Genomic DNA, 19,078 nt, shown 5'->3' with positions numbered 1-19,078 from the left:
CCGCCCCGCCCTCAAGCGTGAGTGAATGCGCAAATAAGGGTTTTCAGGCGTCTGTGGGAAAGACGGAGGGGACGGCAGAAGGCAGGATGGACAGGGCGGTGGCACCGCTCAAATGAGACAGGATCCAGGCCCCACAGACGAGAGTTAAAACCAGGCGTTCCCGGGTCGTAGGAGGCCTTGGCGAGCTGCTGGACGGGCGGGGGCCGATGCGAGGCAGCCGACCACGGCGGAGCACTCACTCCGCCCGGGGCCAACGCCGGTCCGGAGGCGCACTCCCCCCCCGCCTTACGTCTCTTTTGGTTTCGACCTGCCGACTGGGAGGGGCCGCGGGACGCCATTCCCACAATGCTCTGGGGCGTGCCGCCGCCGTCGCTGCCGCCTCCGCTACCGCTAGTGGAAGAAGATGGCGGAAGGCGGAGCGGCAGATCTGGACATCCAGCGATCTGACATCGCGACGCTGCTCAAAACCTCGCTCCGGAAAGGGGACACCTGGTGAGGGAAAGAGGTTGAGGTGGCTGCGGTTGCCCGAGGGTGGTGGGGAACTCGGTGGGAACTGCGGGCTGGTGTCTCGCTGGTGACAGGTGCGGGCAGGTCCGGCGGCGGCCGCCTCAGGCAGCAGGATTTTGGCCGCTTCCGCAAGGTTGGGGCAAAGACTGGACCCGAAATGAGGGCCACGGTTCATGGCTCGTCGAGGCATGCTGAAAGGCTTGCGGGGAGCGGCGGCGGCGGCTCGTGCGGTTCTCCTCGTCCTTCTCCCTCTGGTTGTGCCGCTCCCACTTCAGGCCTTCCCGAAGGATAGGTTACTCTCGTTCGGTGTGAGACTCTCACTTAATGTTTGACAGGTCCTGGTCTCGCGGCTGATCACGATCTCACCCGCTTCACTTCTTTAGTCATTTCCTTTCCCTGCATTGTCGGCATCCAAGTTCCCCTATTCTGATTCTCGTATTCTTCCGGGAGGCCGGCTGCAGGATGTTTGCGGTTCTTACTACACAGGTGGCATGTGTCAGGGCGCCACTTAAGAGAAAGGAACCTAGTTCCTAGTTCCTTGTCAAAAGGAGGGAGAGGAGTACTGAACCTTAGGCTTCTGAGTGGTACCACGTGGTCTTGTGCTTTAGTGGAGGCTTGATAGACGCCGGCAGCGTTTCTCTTCGAAGTGCAGCCCTTCCCTCTCACTGGAAGGATAAGTTAGGCCTGCAAGAAGTAGATAAGTCGACTTGAAGCTTCAGTCACTTGCTGACATTCAAACTTATAAAATACCAAGGGATATACTTAAAATATCGAAGGAAGTATTTGTAGATTTTAATATTTGTGGGCCATATCAAGTGGTAATCAAAATAACTTAAGTATGTGAATATGTAACCTAAAATGCTCTGTTTCATTAGGAAGGATCATGTGCTTCTTTATTATAATAAAAGTTATTTTCACTTTTCCATCGTCACCATAACAGTTGTGTATAATATGCAGCGTGTTTTTTCATTTCCTCATTATGGCTTAGTGGAAGGAGTGTAAGATTTAGACTCATTAGGTTAGCCTTTCCACCACTTAGCTTGCAGTGTGACTTTGAGGAAAGTTAATTCAAATTGCATCTCAATGATTTCATCTACGAAATGGACAGAATAATTTCATTTAGGGGTTTATCCTGATTCAGTGAAATAGTCTACAAGATTTTCTGCCTTGATATAACACTAAGTTTTAGTTACCTTCTTATCACCACCATTTCTGTTAAAATGCTGTGGTATTAGAATCATTGTCAAGTAAGCTAGTAGATGACAGACCTGGGACTTGAATTTAAATACTTTGGTCCAAGTTTTGGTACTTTTTCTTATTTTGTTAGGCCACACTGTAAGTTTTATATGATTAAAAATCCCTGAGTGTAAACATACACGTGTTGGATTACAGCAAAAAATATGGTTTAATAATCATTTTGTTCATAAGGGAGTGTTCCTATGATGTTCATTACTGTGGGGAAATTGGACATTTCCTAGGACATTTTTATTTACCTTTTCCTGTGAATTGTAAAAAATGAAATCAATCCTTCTTCTTGTTTGTTAAAGAACATTTTAACATTCTTAATTTACCTTGCCTAATACCACCTTATACAAAGGTAAATGTGGATTTTCATGAAATACAAGTCTACAATTTAATATATTTGTTGATGTTCAGTCGCTAAGTTGTGTCTGACTCTTTGTGACCCCATGGACTCTAGTGCGGCAGGCTTCCCTGTCCTTCTCTGTCTCCTGGAGTTTGCTGTAACTCATGTTCATTGAGTTGGTGATGCTATTTAATTTAATATATAGATATTACTTTTATGTATATTACTCCTTGTTACTGTTGTTGTGGTTTTGATATACTGAGTAATAATTGGTGGTGTTAACCATAAAGGATGACCAAAGCAGTATGGATATTGTGACCATTAAAGTTTAGCATTTTTATTTTTGACAAAGTTACTGTAAATCATTTTAAAGATCTGTTGATATTTATAAGAGTAAATACAGGAAGTTCATAAATTTGAGGCATTTTAGTGCTTCCATCTTAAAAGAAAACTGAGGCCCAGACATTTAATTAACAGCAGAATATGCGAACGTTTATCCTCACAATTGATTTCCCCTCTCATTTACAGGAAAAAAGTACAGGAAAAGATGGTACTGGGATGCTCCAGAAACTAATTTGGTTTATATGTGAGCCAGTTTACTTGGAATTAGCAAGTGAAACCTATCAAAAAAGGAATTAGCAAAAGTTTAATTCAGAATTTTAAGGAGAATAATTTGTTAAGTATGAATTTGATAATGTGTTCATGAGTACAGAATTCGTAAAGATATTTAATGGTTTAGTTGTAGCTTAGGTTCATGTTTTTGGTACTCATTAAAACTTGTTAAACAGTTATTTCTCTTTTTAAAGTCTTAAAAAAGCCTTGGGTTAGTCATTTGTGGGTGGGCAAATTATGTTTGTATTTTAATAGCTGAAATGGGCCATATGCAAATGAAACATTTTCTTGGCATATGTATGTTACCATCTTGAAAAGACTGATTGGACTGTTAAGAAAAAATGATAGATTTACCATGAGTTTATTCTTGAAATTTTAATAGTAACATTTCATGTTATAGTCAAATACATTCAAGTAAGTAAAGATCATTAATTAGGTTGTGAGCACTTTGCAGAAAAGGACTGCCTCTTACTACTGTGGTAATTAATGCTAACACCTGGCCAAGGATACAGATTTGCTATGTGGATACTAGAATTTCTGTTTATTTGTAAATAGTGGATGATTTTTATCTGGCAACTAACTTTCTAGAGATAAAAATAAGCTACACGTGTCTGAGATGCGAAACAAACCTTATGATATGTTTGGTATTAAATTTTGTGGTGACAAAAATGTCAAAATTGATGTAAAAGAGAGATACTTCTTAAAAAGGTTGGGTATAAAAGTAACAGGTATCTGCTTTAGAAGCCAAGGTATCTGCTTTAGAAGCCGTAATCTTTTATGCTGTTTCCTCAACTGTGCTAAGCTTCAGGGAGAGATTCAGAAAACTATGCACAACACTATTAGAATTCAGAAACTATAGAAAAAGAGTAAAGGAGCTAGAACTGTTTGGCTTAGGATGAATGAAAGACAACTTAATTTTTAGGTACATGGTAGTTTCTTCTAATAAAATAAAAGGAAAATTTGTTTAAAGTACATTGCATTAAGTATATCAGGGATGGAAGAACCTATTGAAGGGAATGATAGTTAAATAAGTATACAAATATACAAATACATGTGGGCTATGTACTCTCTTAGGTGATTTCTTTTAAAATAGATTTATTGTAAGTAAATAAATAGATGATTATAAGTCACCAAAATCATTGCTGTATTCCCTTATTACATTAAATGTTATGTATCTACCAATCATTTCCACTAATTTTTATGTTCAAGTATGTTCAAAGCTTACTTTACAGATTAAATCTCACATGTCATTTTTGTATAAACTCTAATAAAATTAGTAGATTTAAGGTAACTTTGAAGAGTAACTTTCATTTATAGTCATTTTAAAATGTACTCATATAGTCATGTGTGATGTTTTTGTCTCAAACTGCAGAGGAATTGGACCAATCAAGTTTTTTTGATAGAGGAGGCATTAATTTCAATTTTAGAGCTTTCCTTTCCTACTGTTTTACATAGCAATCTTTATTTTATGTAGTCCCTTATGTTTTTACAACTTTGATTCACACTAACAAAATAATCTTAAATTAGGCGATCAGTTAATAATGTAAATGGAAACTATTAATCAATATGAACTCCAAATTGTTTAGTGTGTGCCTGCCAACAAGTTTTTATATTACCCTTACTGTTAGCTTTAATTGTATCAAAGTGTTTACCTCTGAAATAGGATATATGTTATATCATTTGCATCAAATGAAACCAGAAAGCCAAACTGTTTTTTAGTGTTAGTCAATTGATGAACATAACAGAAGTAGGGACGTTAAAGCATATTTTTCACATTTTAATTGCTTAAAATTGAGAAAAGTAGCTTCTCCTTAATCTTTTTCATAAGTTTTAAAATCACTTGTAAGTTGTTAGTGAAGCCAAGATTAATTTGGCCAAGCATATCCAGAGCTTTAGCATCTACTTAGTGACATTCAGATTTTATTTTTTCCTAAATCATACCACCTTTTTTCATTAGCACATACAAAGTATTAAATAGATGTTTTAGAAAATAATTTTGTAACTGTTACTAAATTGCTTGGATGTAAGTATGATGAGAAAAGAATTGTCAGGCCATGACCTATGATATTACATTAAAAAGGCACTGTGCTAGGTGTTGTTGAATCACTTAGTTCTTCATTACCATGATTCTAGGGTACCAGAATGTGAATGTGTGCCAGTTCACACTGGCCAGAATAGGAGTTTCCTCAGATAGGCTAGAAGAAGTGTTCATACAGTGATACGTCTGAGATTTGGACCCAAGTAGTTTGGGGCTTTAAATCAGGCCTTTTAAAGATGCATTTTAAAGTGTTCCACTTGTTTTTTTTAAATGGACATTCTTTTCTCTTTAAATGGAATCTAATTTATATTTAGAAAGAGAATTCTACCATTTTATCCCACACTTGTTTCTTGTGACTGTTTAGTTTTGATATGATGGAAAATCTTATACTGCTTTTGGAGAAAAAAATATGTTTAAGGATTAGTAGGTTATTAACTGAATATGTAAAACAAATATTATTTCAGTCCAAAAGTACATTTAAACAAAAGCAATTGGGCTCATGTATATGTTTCGATTTGGGATTTTGTTTATTAGTAATCATAAGCTAGGCCATATGGCCCCTTTACGTATAGTTTTACAGAAACAGCGTATCAAGCAGATAGTAAGAGCTTGTAGTAAGAGTAGGATATTTTGTTTTAGTACTTTACCCATATTTTAAAAGTATAAATCACAAATATATAAGACTTTTTTTTTCCCCCACTAAGAATCCATAGAAATAGCCCAGAAAATGCAAACGTGAAAGTTAGGTATTTTATGTTCCATGGTTACCAACTTCTTGTGAATTTTCAGAGTCAAACCATGCTTAAGACAGTGGAAGGTACATAACCATATTGATACCTCTGTAACATCTGAAAACTGACAGTCCATGTAGTATCACTGCTGATAAAATGAGTTTTGCCATATTGTTAGTCATTAGATATATTTGTTTTATTACGTGTCGTTCAGTCACTCAGGCATGTCCAACTCTTTGTGACCCCATGGACTGCAGCACACCAGGTTTTTGTGTCCTTCACCGTCTCCAGGATTTTGTTCAAATTCATGTCCATTAAGTTGGACAAGAGTTTAGAGTGATTTTTCTTTACCTCACTGTGAGAATAACTTCACTGAAAAACTATGATTATTGATAAAAGTGAATTGAAACCATCAGCTATATTGGCAAGGAGATAAAGGGAAAGTTGAGAATTACTGGTGAAGCTGTTTGTATACATCTGGTTGGATTCTCAAAATAAGTGTGTATTCTGTTCTTGTAGATGAGAAATCTGAGTTGAGAGAAATCAGTTGGTTTGCATGTGGTTCACAGGTAATAGTACCACCACTAGTGAGCATGTATTGAATGCTTACTCTCTTCTAGCCACTATCCTAAATGCTTTATACTCGTGCAGCTATTAAAGCAAGAATTTTATTTACCTCATTTTATAGATGTTTGAGGGTTTCAGAGCTGGTTTTTAAAATATTACTTACATACCTGGTTTATAATGATTTAAAATACTAAATCCCATTAGTATCTTTTCGGTATTAAAATGTTTTGTGTTGTCACTACTCAGGTGTAATTCAAACAGTATTTCATAAACCATTAGACTGTTTCTTCATAGTCTCCATATAGAATTTGTCCGCAGTGCTGGTTTTTTTCCCTCCCTGAGTAATGTGAGTTTGGTTTGTGCCTCTTATTTTCATTTCCTCAGTTACCACTGTAATTCACACTCTGTATCTTATATTTATTCCTTTGAAGTTGTTTTTTCAGATTCTTTCTCCATCTGTTCTTTAGAAAGGGAAATGTAGTTCGTTTAGCCTCACCATCCATTGTACACAGAAGCCACTACCAAAGAAACCTAGAGTAAGACTGAGTGGTAGTAAGTGACCTCAGTTTTGAATACAGATTAAAATGATGTATCTGAGGGAACAGTCAAGAACAGCTCCTCAAAAAGAAAGAAGCTCAGATTCTAATATAAGGCAGAAAACCTCTGTAGGGTTAACCTATATTTGGTTATGCCTAGAATACTGCTCCTGTCAGTAAGATTCCACTTGGTTTTCTTATAGTTCTCCAAAAAGAAAAGGAGGGTAATGACTACTTTTTCTTCTTTACGAGGAGGAATACTAAAAATGCTGTCCCTTCCACTCTTCCTTTAGCTTTGAGAAGGTCCAGGTATTAGTGTGATAATTCCTCATAATTCAGGAAAATGATTTAGCAGAAGTAGCCTTAGAAAAGACTTTTTAGTGAAAGGCATCAAAGGCTCTCTCACAAACAAGTCCAGAGTGTCTCTGAGACCAGGCTAGTCTAAGTTTTAGAGAGCCAGTTTTTGTTTTTAAAACTGAAATAGTTGATTTACAATGTTGTGTTTCAGGTGTACAGCAAGGTGATTCAGATATAGATACATATTTTTTAGATTTTTCCATTACAGGCTATTACAAGATATTGAATATGGGTCCTTATGCTATACAGTAGGTCCTTGTGAGTTATGTATTTTATATATAGTAGTGTGTATATTTTAATCCCAAATTCCTAATTAACCCCCCCGCCCCGTGTCCCACTTTCCCCTTTGGTAACCAAAAGTTTATTTTCTGTGTCTATGAGTCTCTGTTTTGGAAATAAGTTCATTTTTTTTTTTGGTATCTTTTTTTTTTTAAGATTCCACATAGAAGTAATATATGATATTTGTCTTTCTCTGTCTAACTTATTTCACTTAGCCAGTGAAATCAAAACTGGGGAGCATTAGAGAAAAAATTCTTGGCTTGAATGAAAAGAGCATCAAGTTCCTGTAGTAAAAAACAAAAAGGTTAAGGGTGATAATTACATTTATCATGTTGTACATTACCTCCCTAGTACTTATCTTCTAACTGTAAGTTTGTATCTTTTGACTGCCTTCATACAAGTCCTCCTCCTCCCATGCCCTTGCCTGTGGTAACCACAAATCTGATCTAATTTTCTATGAGTTTGGTTGGTGGTTCTCCTGTAACACTGTTACTTCCGGTTATAGAACATAGTGATTCGATATTTCTATACATTTCAAAAGGATCACCAGGATAAGTCTAGTTACTGTGTGTCACCATACAAAGGTATTACATGATAACTGATTCTATTTCCCACATTGTACATTTCATGCTTGGGACTCATTTATTTTGCAACTGTAAGTTTGTGCCTCTTAATCTCACTTACCTATTTCTCTCCTCTGCCTCCCTTCTTTTTCTCTAGCAACCACCTGTTTGTTTTCTGTATCTGTGACTGTTTGTTTTCTTATGTTTGTTTTTTAGATTCCATATATGTGTGAAATCATACATATTTGTCTGTCTGACTTATTTCACTTAGCATAATATCCTCCGTGTCCATTCATGTTGCACCTGGCAAGATTTCATTCTTCTTTATGGCTGAGTAATACTCCATCGTGGGACTTTCCTGGTGGCTCAGTGGTGAAGGAGAAGGAAATGACAACCCACTCCAGTATTCCTGCCCAGGAAACCCCATGGACAGAGGAGTCTGGCCAGCTATAGTCCCTGGGGTTGCAAAAGAGTTGGACATGACTTAGTGATTAAACAACAAAAACAATATTCCATTGTAATATAATTAACAGTGCTAAATATTATATGTGAAAGCTGTTAGAGTAAATCCTAAGAATTCTCATCATTGTTGTTCAGTCACTCAGTTGTGTCTGACTCTTTGCCCACCCCATGGACTATAGCACATCAGGCTTCCCTGTCCTTCACTGTCTCTTGGAGTTTGCTCAAACTCATATCCTTGAATCTGTGATGCCATCCAACCATCTCATCCTCTCTTGTCCTCTTCTCCTCCTGTCTTCAGTCTTTCTCAGCATCAGGATCTTTTCTGAGTTGGCTCTTCTCATCAGGTGGCCACAGTATTGGAGCATCACTCCTTCCAGTGGATACTCAGGGTTGATTTCCTTTAGGATTGTCTGGTTTGATCTCCTTGCTGTCCAAGGGACCCTCAAGAGTCTTCTCCAGCACCACAGTTCAAAAGCATCAATTCTTCCTCACTCAGCTTTCTTTATGGTCCAACTCTCACATCAGTTCATGACTACTGGAAAAACCATAGCTTTAACTAGACAGACCTTTGTCAACAGAGTGATGTCTCCTTTTTAATACACTGTCTACATTTGTCACAGCTTTTCTTCCAAGAAACAGACATGTTTTAATTTCATGGCTGTAGTCACCATACACAGTGATTTTGGAGTGCAAGAAAATAAAGTCTGTCACTGTTTCCATTTTATCCCCATCTATTTGCCATGAAGTGATGGGACTGAATGCCATGATCTTCATTTTTCAAATGTTGAATTTTAAGCCAGATTTTTCAGTCTCCTCTTTGATCTTCATCAAGAGGCTCATTAGTTCCTCTTAGCTTTCTGCCATTAGGATGGTGTCATCTGCAATCTGAGGTTATTGATATTTCTCCCAGCATTGTTGATTCCAGCTTGTGCTTAATCCAGCTGGTATTTCACTTGATATACTCTGTATTAAGTTAAATAAGCACTACACAGCCTTGACATACTCTTTTCCCAGTTTGAACCAGTTTGCTGTTCCATGTCCAGTTTTAACTGTTGCTTCTTGACCTGCACACAGGTTTCTCAGGAGGAAGGTAAGGTGGTATGATATTCCCATCTCTTGAAGAATTTTCCACAGTTTGTTGTGATCCACACAGTCAAAGGCTTTAGCCTAGTTAGTGAAGCAGAAGTACATGTTTCTCTGGAATTCTGTTGCTTTTTCTGTGACCCAGTGGATGTTGGCAATTTGCTCTCTGGTTCTTCTGCCTTTTTAAAATCCAGCTTATACATCTGGATGTTCTCAGTTCACATGCTATTGAAGGATTTTGAGCATTACTTTGCTAGCACGTGAAATGAGTGCAGTCGTACTGTAGTTTGAACATTCTTTGGCATTGCCCTTCTTTGGGATTGAAGTAAAATCTGAATCTCTTCCAGTCCTGTGGCCACTGTTCTCATCATAAGGAAAATTTTTTTCTATTTAATTTTGTGTCTATATGAGATAATGGGTGTTCACTAAATTTATTGTGGTAGTCATTTCATGACTGTATGTATGTAAGTCAAATCATTACGCTGTACACCTTAAACTTTTATAGTGCTGTATGTCAATTGTATCAATAAAACTAGAAGAAAGAAAAAAGAATGATAAGGGTTAAATGATCATGGTTAAAGAGATCTGATAATTTGGGTTGCTTTATATTATTTAGCAATATGTCATAGCAACTTGATGAAGTTTAACAGTTCAATCAAGTGATTTATCTGTGATACAGATGGAAAATTTATTTTCATAAATTTGAATGAATTTCAAGCTTTTCAAATCTTAGAAAAGGTATAGCTAAGTATCTATATGTACCATGCAGTTGTGGCTATGATTACAAATATTACCATTCATGTATAAGTTTAAGAGCTTTTTGTATGTATAAAGTAAGTGATAGTGTTCTCTTTTACAGTTTCAGAAACTGAAGTACAGAGTTAAGTGCACATGGTGATACGGTGCAGCAGAGATTCTGATCTAGGCAGTCATCTCTGAAACCTGCATTTTAAAATACACTGCCACTGCCTGCCTTTGAGTGATAGCCGTACCCATTTTATGGGAAACGGTTCTTTGAGGGATGATTACTTGAAAGTATTAGAATTAAGAAGTGGCAGTTTTGTCATATTAGTAAAATACCATGTTCATCTATTATCTATGAGGAACCTACAGAATTTTCTAGGTCTTTCTGGTTTAGTATTGTAGTCTCAGCAGTCTCATTTCAAACTAATATAGCTCTTTGATACAAGTATTGTTTCCTGCAGATTCTTTACTTATTCCTTCCTTATAGGAGTTTATACATCATTCATGTTATTTCCAGTACATTTTACTAAGTCTTGACTTTCACTTACTTCAAAACCAATTTTTGTAAAATTATCCCTAGTAATTCCATCCAGATTTATGGCCCTTTCACACTTTTGAAAAAAGATAATAGCTTTATTGTGTATAATTAACATATCATACTGTCTCTGGAGGAAAGGAACATGGGCAGAGAAAAGAAATAGGTGAGTGGTATCACATATCACTTGATGTGTACAATTCACTGAATTTGGGTATATTCATAGAATTGTGCAGCCATCACCACAATCAATTTTGGAATATTTTTATCAGCCCTAAAAGAAACCGCATACCTATTAGCAGTTTCCCCCACCCCCTTTTCTACCCACATCCCGCTGTTCTTGGCAGCTACTAATTTACTTTCTTGTTCTATAAATTTGCCTTCTGGATATTTCATGTAAATAGAATTGTATATGTGTGATTTTTATCTCTGGCTTCATTTACTTAACATAATGCTTTTTAGATTTATCCATTTTGTAGTGTATATCAGTACTTCATTTCTTTTTATTGCCACAAAATGTCCCATTGTATAGGGATGCCACATTCAGTTTATTCCTTCTTCAGTTGATGGACTTTTGGCTTGTTCACACTTTTTGATTGTTATGAAGAATCCTGCTATGAACACTTATGTGCAAGTTTTAGTCTAGACATAGTTTTCATTTCCCTTGGGTGCATATCTGGCAATGGAATTGCTGAGTCTCTGTGTTTATTTTTTGAGGAACTAATGGACTCTTTTCCAAAGCAGTGGCGCCATTTTCCATTGCCACCAGCGATGTATAAGGGTCCAGTTTCTCTGCATCGTTGTGATACTTATCTGTCTTTTTGTGTTTTTGGAGGTAAAGGGATATATATATATATATTTTAGTTCTATCAGTTCATTGCTGCCAACCCATCTCCCTCCACCCTCATGCACGCGTGTTTAGTCACATGTCCTCATGGACTGCTGCCCGCCAGGCTCCTCTGTCCATGGACTTTCCAGGCAAGAACACTGGAGTGGGCTGCCATTGCCTTCTCCAACTTATCTGTCTTTTTGATTATCGCCATCTTAGGGGATGTGAAATGATATCTCATTGGAGGCTCAATTTGTATTTTCATAGTGGCAAATGTTGGTGCACATCTTTTCATATATGCTTATTAGCCCTTTTGGCAAAATGCTCGTCTACATTCTTTGCCCATTTTCTCATTTGGCAATTTTCTCTTCATTATTGAGTTTTAAGAGTTCTTTATATATATATTCTAGATACAGATCCCCTATCAGATAGATGATATGCAACATTTTCTCCACTTCTGTGTGTTTCTTTTCACTTTCACAATCTTACTTGGCCTCCTTCCTGAGTTCTTTGTCTTTTAGTTTAGATGTAAAAGAGGTCATAAAAATTAGTTCTTGCCAACTGATTAATTTAACGTGTAGAGCAAAAAATAGGTTGGAAATGCTTCATACCTAAAAATTAAGATATAAAGGGATGATTAACCAAACCATTGGTTTATTTGAACAACTTAATAGCTTTCCTTGATTATGTTTTACTGAAGAGTTTTCATTTGTGGTACTTAAGAAAAAAATCAGGTATCTAGTTTTATAATGATTTAAAGTACTAGATACTATAAATATCTCTTTTAGTATTAAAAACGGCTTATGCTGTTGCAACTTAAATGTAATTGAAATAGTATTTTATTCAATGAGATGATTAGTCATAGAGTGAATTAATATCCAAAAGTCTTTATGCTGTTAATTTTACACACAACAGTTATACATGTTGTTCTCAGAGTAAGTGTGCTACATTGAATTAGGCTGAAGTTTTTGTGTGTCTTCTCAGTTGCTTATTTGAAAATTGTCAGCATAGACATATACTAATCCAAAAAAGCAAAACAGAACCATGCATTCACTAGCCCCATGGTTTTCTGAATCCAGCTCTTGGGATTTCCCCATTTCCCTGTACTGCTTTTAAATGTCTTTGTATTTACGACTGTTCTGAATCATTCATTGGTCCCTTTATGTGTTTCTTAAATTTTCTTTTAGTGTGTACAGAGACACTAGCCAGCTTTTGAGACTCCTACCTTTCTTCTCTACCACCCCCCACCAAAAAAACCCCCACAAAAACAGCAAAAAAAACTACAACCTGGCCTTTTTAGTTCCTATAGTAGTTTTTCTGCATTTGAGGGCTGTTTTAAAATTGACTCATTTTAAATTGATTTGTTTTGGGTCCTAAAATTGATCCTGCTTCTCTGTAGCCATTGAAAATTATTCTGTTCAGACCACATTACAACTTGTCTGTCTTGATGCCATTAGAATATGTAGCACCATACAGTTTAGGCCTCTTTGAAGTACTCAGAACTTTAGGTAAGTTTTGATTTATTAAACATTTCACTTGTATTTAAACCTCCCAACACTCTTGTGAGATACTCCCAGTGATCTTCATGAAATGTAAATCAGATTATATCTCTTCTAAAAATCTGTCAGTGGCTTTCCTTGCATTTAGGATAAAATCTTTGATTACCTTAAAGGTGCTGTAGTGTGGCCCCAGCCTCCCTTATCTAGCATCTCATCTCCCTTTGTCATAAACTCCAACTGCATTTAACTCTTCCAGTATACCTGAATCCTGAAGTTGTTCTGGCTCTAGCATGTGCTGTTCCTTCAATCTAGATAGCTTTTTATCTTATTCTTCATGAAATAACTCCTGTTCATATGCTAAGATATTATTTTTTCAAAAAGGATTTTGTGTATTCTAAATGTGTCTCAGTCATTGCATTGTGTCCAACTCTTTGCAACCCATGGACTGCAGCCCACCAGTCTCCTCTGTCCATGGAATTTCCCGGGCTAAAATGCTGGAGTGGGTTGCCATTTCCTTCTCCAGGGGATCTTCCCAAAACAGGGATTGAACCTGCATCTCCTGCATTAGCAGGCGGATTCTTTACCACTGAGCCTCCTGGGAAGCCTTAGTTCTCTGTTAGTAAATGGCTTATGAAGTAAAGTTTAATACAGTAGAAAGAACACTAAACTTTAGAGTCTGAAAACTAGAGTGCATACTGAAAACAGGCCCTACACACTCAGTGTTGTATGACCTTGTTAAGGTACATAGCTTCTCTGAGTTTTGGTTTCCCCATCAGCTAAATAAAAAAAGAGGGGAAAAAGTTACTCTAAAGATTAATTTGAAAACACTTTATACAAAATCTTTACATAAATAGAAAACATTTCTGTTCTCTTGTTGTTGTTCAGTCACCCAGTTGTGTCTGACTCTTTGTGACCCCGTGGACTGCAGCATGCCAGGACACTCTGTCCTTCACCATCTCCCGAAGTTGCCCAAGTTTACGTCCATTGCATCGGTGATGCCATCCAGCCATCTCATCTTCTGACCCTCTCTTCTTCTGCCCTCAATCTTTCCCAGCATTAGGGACTTTTCCAGAGAGTCAACTGTTCACATCAGATGACCAAATATTAGAGTTTCAGCTTCAGCATCATAGTACTTCAGGTATCCAGGGTTGATTTCCCTTAAGATTAACTGGTTTGATCTCTTTGCTGTCCAGTGGACTCTCAAGAGCCTTCTCCAGCACCACAGTTCGAAGGCATCCATTCTTTGGCACTGCCTTCTTTATGGTCCAGCTCTCACAACTGTATGTAACCACTGGGAAAACCATAGCCTTGACTATACAGACCTGATTGGCAGAGTAATGTCTCTGCTTTTCAACACAGTCTAGGTTTGTCATAGCTTTCCTGCCAAGAAGCAAACGTCTTCTAATTTCATGGCTGCAGTCACCATCTGCAATGATTTTAGAGCCCAAGAAGGGGAATCTGTCACTACTTCCACCTTTTCCCCCTCTATTTACCATGAAGCAAATCAGGCTGGATGCCATGATCTGAGTTTTTTTAGTATTTAGTTTTAAGCCAGCTCTTTCACTCTCTCCTTCATGTTCATCAAGAGGCTCTTTAGTTCCTCTTTGCTTTCTGCCATTAGAGTGGTATCATCCACATATCTGATGATGTTGATGTTTCTCCCACCAATCTTGATTCCAGCTTGTAACTCATCCAGCCCAGCATTTCTCATGATGTGCTCAGGGTATAGATTAAACAAACAGGGTAACAGCAGACAGCCCTGTCGTACTCCTTTCTCAATCTTTAACCAATCAGTTGTTCCATACGGGGTTCTAACTATTGCTTCTTGACCCTCATACAGGTTTCTCAGGAGACAGGTAAGATGGTCTGTTACATGACACTAAATTTTAATTTTAACAGTAGTGATTGATCATATTTGTGTTTTTAAAATGTTTGGTAGCAGAATGGAGGCTAAATTGGAAGCAAGCAAATATAAAGCAGGTATAAGTTGGGCAGCTGTTACAGTCCTCTGTGCCACTTAAGACTGATGAGGAGGGTGAGTTACAGAACTAAGAGACTTCTCTGAGCATGAAGAAGAGAGGGACAGACTTGGTTGCTAGATGTTAAGGGGTCATGGAGGAATATAGGATAATTTGGTTTCTGGTTTGGGAAACTAAATTACTGATGACATTTATTAAAGAGATATTAGAGAAGGAGTACATTTGGGGATGTAAAGACAATTGACAACTTGAAGTTGAAATTCTATAAAAAATCCAAGTTGATATGGATGAGTAGAAATTGGAAATATTCAAGAACTTGAGGATTGGTCTTAGCATGCAGATTTTAGACTCCTGGTGAAGGTATGATATCACGGAGACTATTGACTGTGAGAAAAGAGGAAATTGAAGAGCAGCTCTGTGACTACTAACATTTAGGTAGAAGTAGGGAGTCTTGTAAAATAGCTAAATATATTTAGATACAGATATATTCCTGCCCTCCAGAAAGGTACAGTCACTGAGATTATTTTTAAAAGCAGTTGATACGGTAACAAAATTATGAATCCTTTGGATTTGGTAGGGTGGCCATTGGTGACTTCATGAGGACCTTTATGAGGGCCCAGTGGGATAGCAAGATCTGTTGTGCTTTGCTGAAGAGTAAGTGAAGATTGAGGAAGGAGAAGTTTGGCTGCAAGGACAAATCAGAAAAATGGGAGCAGATAGAAGAGGAAATGAGTATGTGAGTAGGGCAGTCATATGGGCAGAAGGGGGAAAAGAGTGGATCTTCTTACATGCTAAGTGAAAAAAAACAGAATAGATACGGGGAAGAAAAAAAAGATGGTAGGGGCTGTTTATGAGTTAAGTCTCCAAGGAGGCAGAAGGAAATTAGATCCAAAGAATAGGAACAAAAATTATTAGCCTTAGATTTAAGGAGAGTTATATACTCCACGAGTATGTAAGGGAATCACTGATGATAAAGGTGTGGTGTAAGAGAGTTAGAAAGTTGGGGCTTACTTCTTTGAAAAGTAAGCAGCAAGGCTGTGTATTCAGCCTAATGGATTAGAGACTTAATGTTTTGAAAAGGTTTGAAATAATTATTGGAAGTAAAGAAGGCTAAACTGGAGATATGCTGGAGGATTGTCGGATGTTTTTAAGGGACTTGAGATCGATTGAAGACCATAGATACTTAATCTCTGAAATTTACTTTAGTAATTTTGAGCTCATAATATCATTATAGAAACATTTTCATATTGATGTGCTAGTGTTTGAGAATTATCACTCAGTACAATTCACTCGCTCAGTCTTATCTGACTCTGCCACCCCATGGACTGCAGCACGCCAGGCCTCCCTGTCCATCACCAACTTCTGGAGCCTATTCAAACTCATGTCCATTGAGTCGGTGATGCGATACAAGCATCTCATCCTCTGTCATCTCCTTCTCCTCCCGCCTTCAGTTTTTCTCAGTATCAGGGTCTTTTCAGATGTCAGTTCTTCACATCAGGTGGCCAACATATTGGAGTTTCAGCTTCAACATCAGTCCTTCCAATGAATACCCAGGACTGATCTCCTTGAGGATGGACTTGTTGGATCTCCTTGCAGTCCAAAGGACTCTCAAGAGTCTTCTCCAACACCACAGTTGAAAAGCATCAATTCTTTGGTGCTCAGCTCTCTTTGTAGTCCAACTCTTACATCCATACATGACCACTGGAAAAACCATAGCCTTGACTAGACGGACCTTTGTTGACAAAGTAATGTCTCTGCTTTTTAATACGTTCTCAAGGTTGGTCATAACGTCCCTTCCAAGGAATAAATGTCTTTTAATTTCATGGCTCCAGTCACCATCTTCAGTGATTTTGGAGCCCCCAAAAATAAAGTCTGCCACTGTTTCCACTGTTTTCCCATCTATTTCCCATGAAGTGATGGGACCAGATGCCATGATCTTCGTTTTCTGAAGGTTGAGTTTTAAGCCAACTTTTTCACTCTCTTTCACTTTCATCAAGAGGCTCTTCAATTCCTCTTTGCTTTCTGCCATAAGGGTGGTGTCATCTGCATATGTGAGGTTATTGCTATTTATCCCAGCAATCTTGATTCCAGCTTGTGCTTCATCATTCAGCCCAGCGTTTCTCATGATATACTCTGCATATAAGTTAAATAAGCAGGGTGACAATATACAGCCTTGACATACTCTTTTTCCTATTTGGAACCAGTCTGTTGTTCCATGTCCAGTCCTAACTGTTGCTTCCTCATGTGCATACAGATTTCTCAAGAGGCGGATCAGGTGGTCTGGTATTCCCATCTCTTTCAGAATTTTCTACAGTTTGTTGTGATCCACACAGTCAAAGGCTTTGGCATAGTCAATAAAGCAGAAATAGATGGTTTTCTGGAACTCTCTTGCTTTTTCCATGATCCAGCGTATATTGGCAATTTGATCTCTGGTTCCTCTGCCTTTTCTAAAACCAGTTTGAACATCTGGAAGTTCACGGTTCACTTATTGCTGAAGCCTGGCTTGGAGAATTTTGAGCATTACTTTACTAGTGTGTGAGATGAGTGCAATTGTGTGGTAGTTTGAACATTCCTCGCCATTGCCTTTCTTTGGGATTGGAACGAAAACAGGCCTTTTGGGTAGTGACAAATGTGAGGCATCATCATTAAAGACCCTTGTATTCCCTGGTGGCTCATCTGGTTAAAAAATCCACCTGCATGTGGGAGACCTGGGTTCGATCCCTGGGTTGGAAAGATCCCCTGGAGAAGGGAAAGGCTACCCACTCCAGTATTCTGCCTCAGAAATTCCATGGACTGTATAGTCCATTCAGTGGCAAGGAGTTGGACACAACTGAACAATTTTCACTTTCACTTTTCACTAATCCACTGAAACAGAGGGAATGATTCAGCCACAGTCTGAAGCCTCACCCAAAAGCTGAAATGATCTTGAGCGTATTTTGGTACATTTACTTCATAGCTTTCTATATAGGAACACAGTCAGATGGCTCAATATTATTCAGAAATATTTCACCCTCAGTTTCATCTGTATGATACTGACTCCTTGTGTAAGAAACTTAAATTAGTTTATCATAAAGAGGTTAATAATTACTCTGGACTATCTAGATGTTTGCACATTAGTATTTAGTTAAACCTAGGATGGTTGCAAGTCTATAGTTTAATATTTGGTAAGTTTAATATTTGGTACCAAAGCTTGATCAGCTTAAAGTCAGTATATATATCAGTTTTAGAATTTTTTGATTGTTTGGATTACATATCTTCCCAGATAACAAGGGTAATAATCTGTACTTTTGTCCTTTGTGCTTTTCTTTTCTTATGAGATGTCAACCAGTCATTTTCACCTTTCTGGCTTAGTTAGTAGCTGCTCTAGTTAACAAAAGGAAATAATTTCTTGAAAATGAATGCATTACTATATACCAGATTCATAATTTGATCAGTTTGGAAACAATTAAGTCATGTTTTTCTAAAGAAAATTCTTCAAGGTTTATGTAACTTTTTGTTAAAATCTAATGGTGATTGTAGCCATGAAATTAAGACGCTTACTCCTTGGAAGGAAAGTTGTGACCACCCTAGATAGCATGTTGAAAAGCAGAGACATTACTTTGCCAACAAAGGTCCGTCTAGTCAAGGCTATGATTTTTCCAGTGGTCATGAATGGATGTGAGAGTTGGACTGTGAAGAAAGCTGAGCACCGAAGAATTGATGCTTTTGAATTGTGGTGTTGGAGAAGACTCTTGAGAGTCCCTTGGACTGCAAGGAGACCCAACAAGTCCATCTGAAGGAGATCAGTCCTGGGTGTTCATTGGAAGGACTGATGTTAAAGCTGAAACTCCAGTACTTTGGCCACCTCATGTGAAGAGTTGACTCATTGGAAAAGACTCTGATGCTGGGAGGGATTGGGGGCAGGAGGAGAAGGGGACAACAGAGGATGAGATGGCTGGATGGCATCACCTACTCGATGGACATGAGTCTGAATGAACTCCGGGAGTTGGTGATGGACAGGGAGGCCTGCGTGCTGTGATTCATGGGGTTGCAAAGAGTTGGACACGACTGAGTGACTGAACTGAACTGAATGGAAATTCATCTGTTGGATTTGGGAGAGATTTGTCGTTGTTCAGTCACTCAGTTGTGTCTGACTGTTGGCAACCCCATGGACTGCAGCATGCCAGGTTTCT

At 38.1% G+C, this 19,078-nt stretch overlaps 1 protein-coding gene across 1 annotated transcript in view; it reads left to right on the top strand.

Annotated features, from left to right (window-relative positions):
- The first annotated feature begins 383 nt into the window (after nucleotides 1–383).
- The window catches only part of USP15 (ubiquitin specific peptidase 15), a 127,558-nt gene continuing 108,863 nt past the window's right edge, over nucleotides 384–19,078 (top strand). Inside the window, exon 1 of the mRNA XM_052639478.1 lies at nucleotides 384–492. Coding sequence (XP_052495438.1) covers nucleotides 404–492 — 89 coding nt within the window. The 5' untranslated portion in view covers nucleotides 384–403. The remainder of the gene's footprint in view (nucleotides 493–19,078) is intronic.

This window comes from Budorcas taxicolor, chromosome 5 (genome assembly GCF_023091745.1).
Source record: "Budorcas taxicolor isolate Tak-1 chromosome 5, Takin1.1, whole genome shotgun sequence".
Lineage (NCBI taxonomy): Eukaryota > Metazoa > Chordata > Mammalia > Artiodactyla > Bovidae > Budorcas > Budorcas taxicolor.
This window is presented reverse-complemented; position numbering and strand designations above follow the sequence as displayed.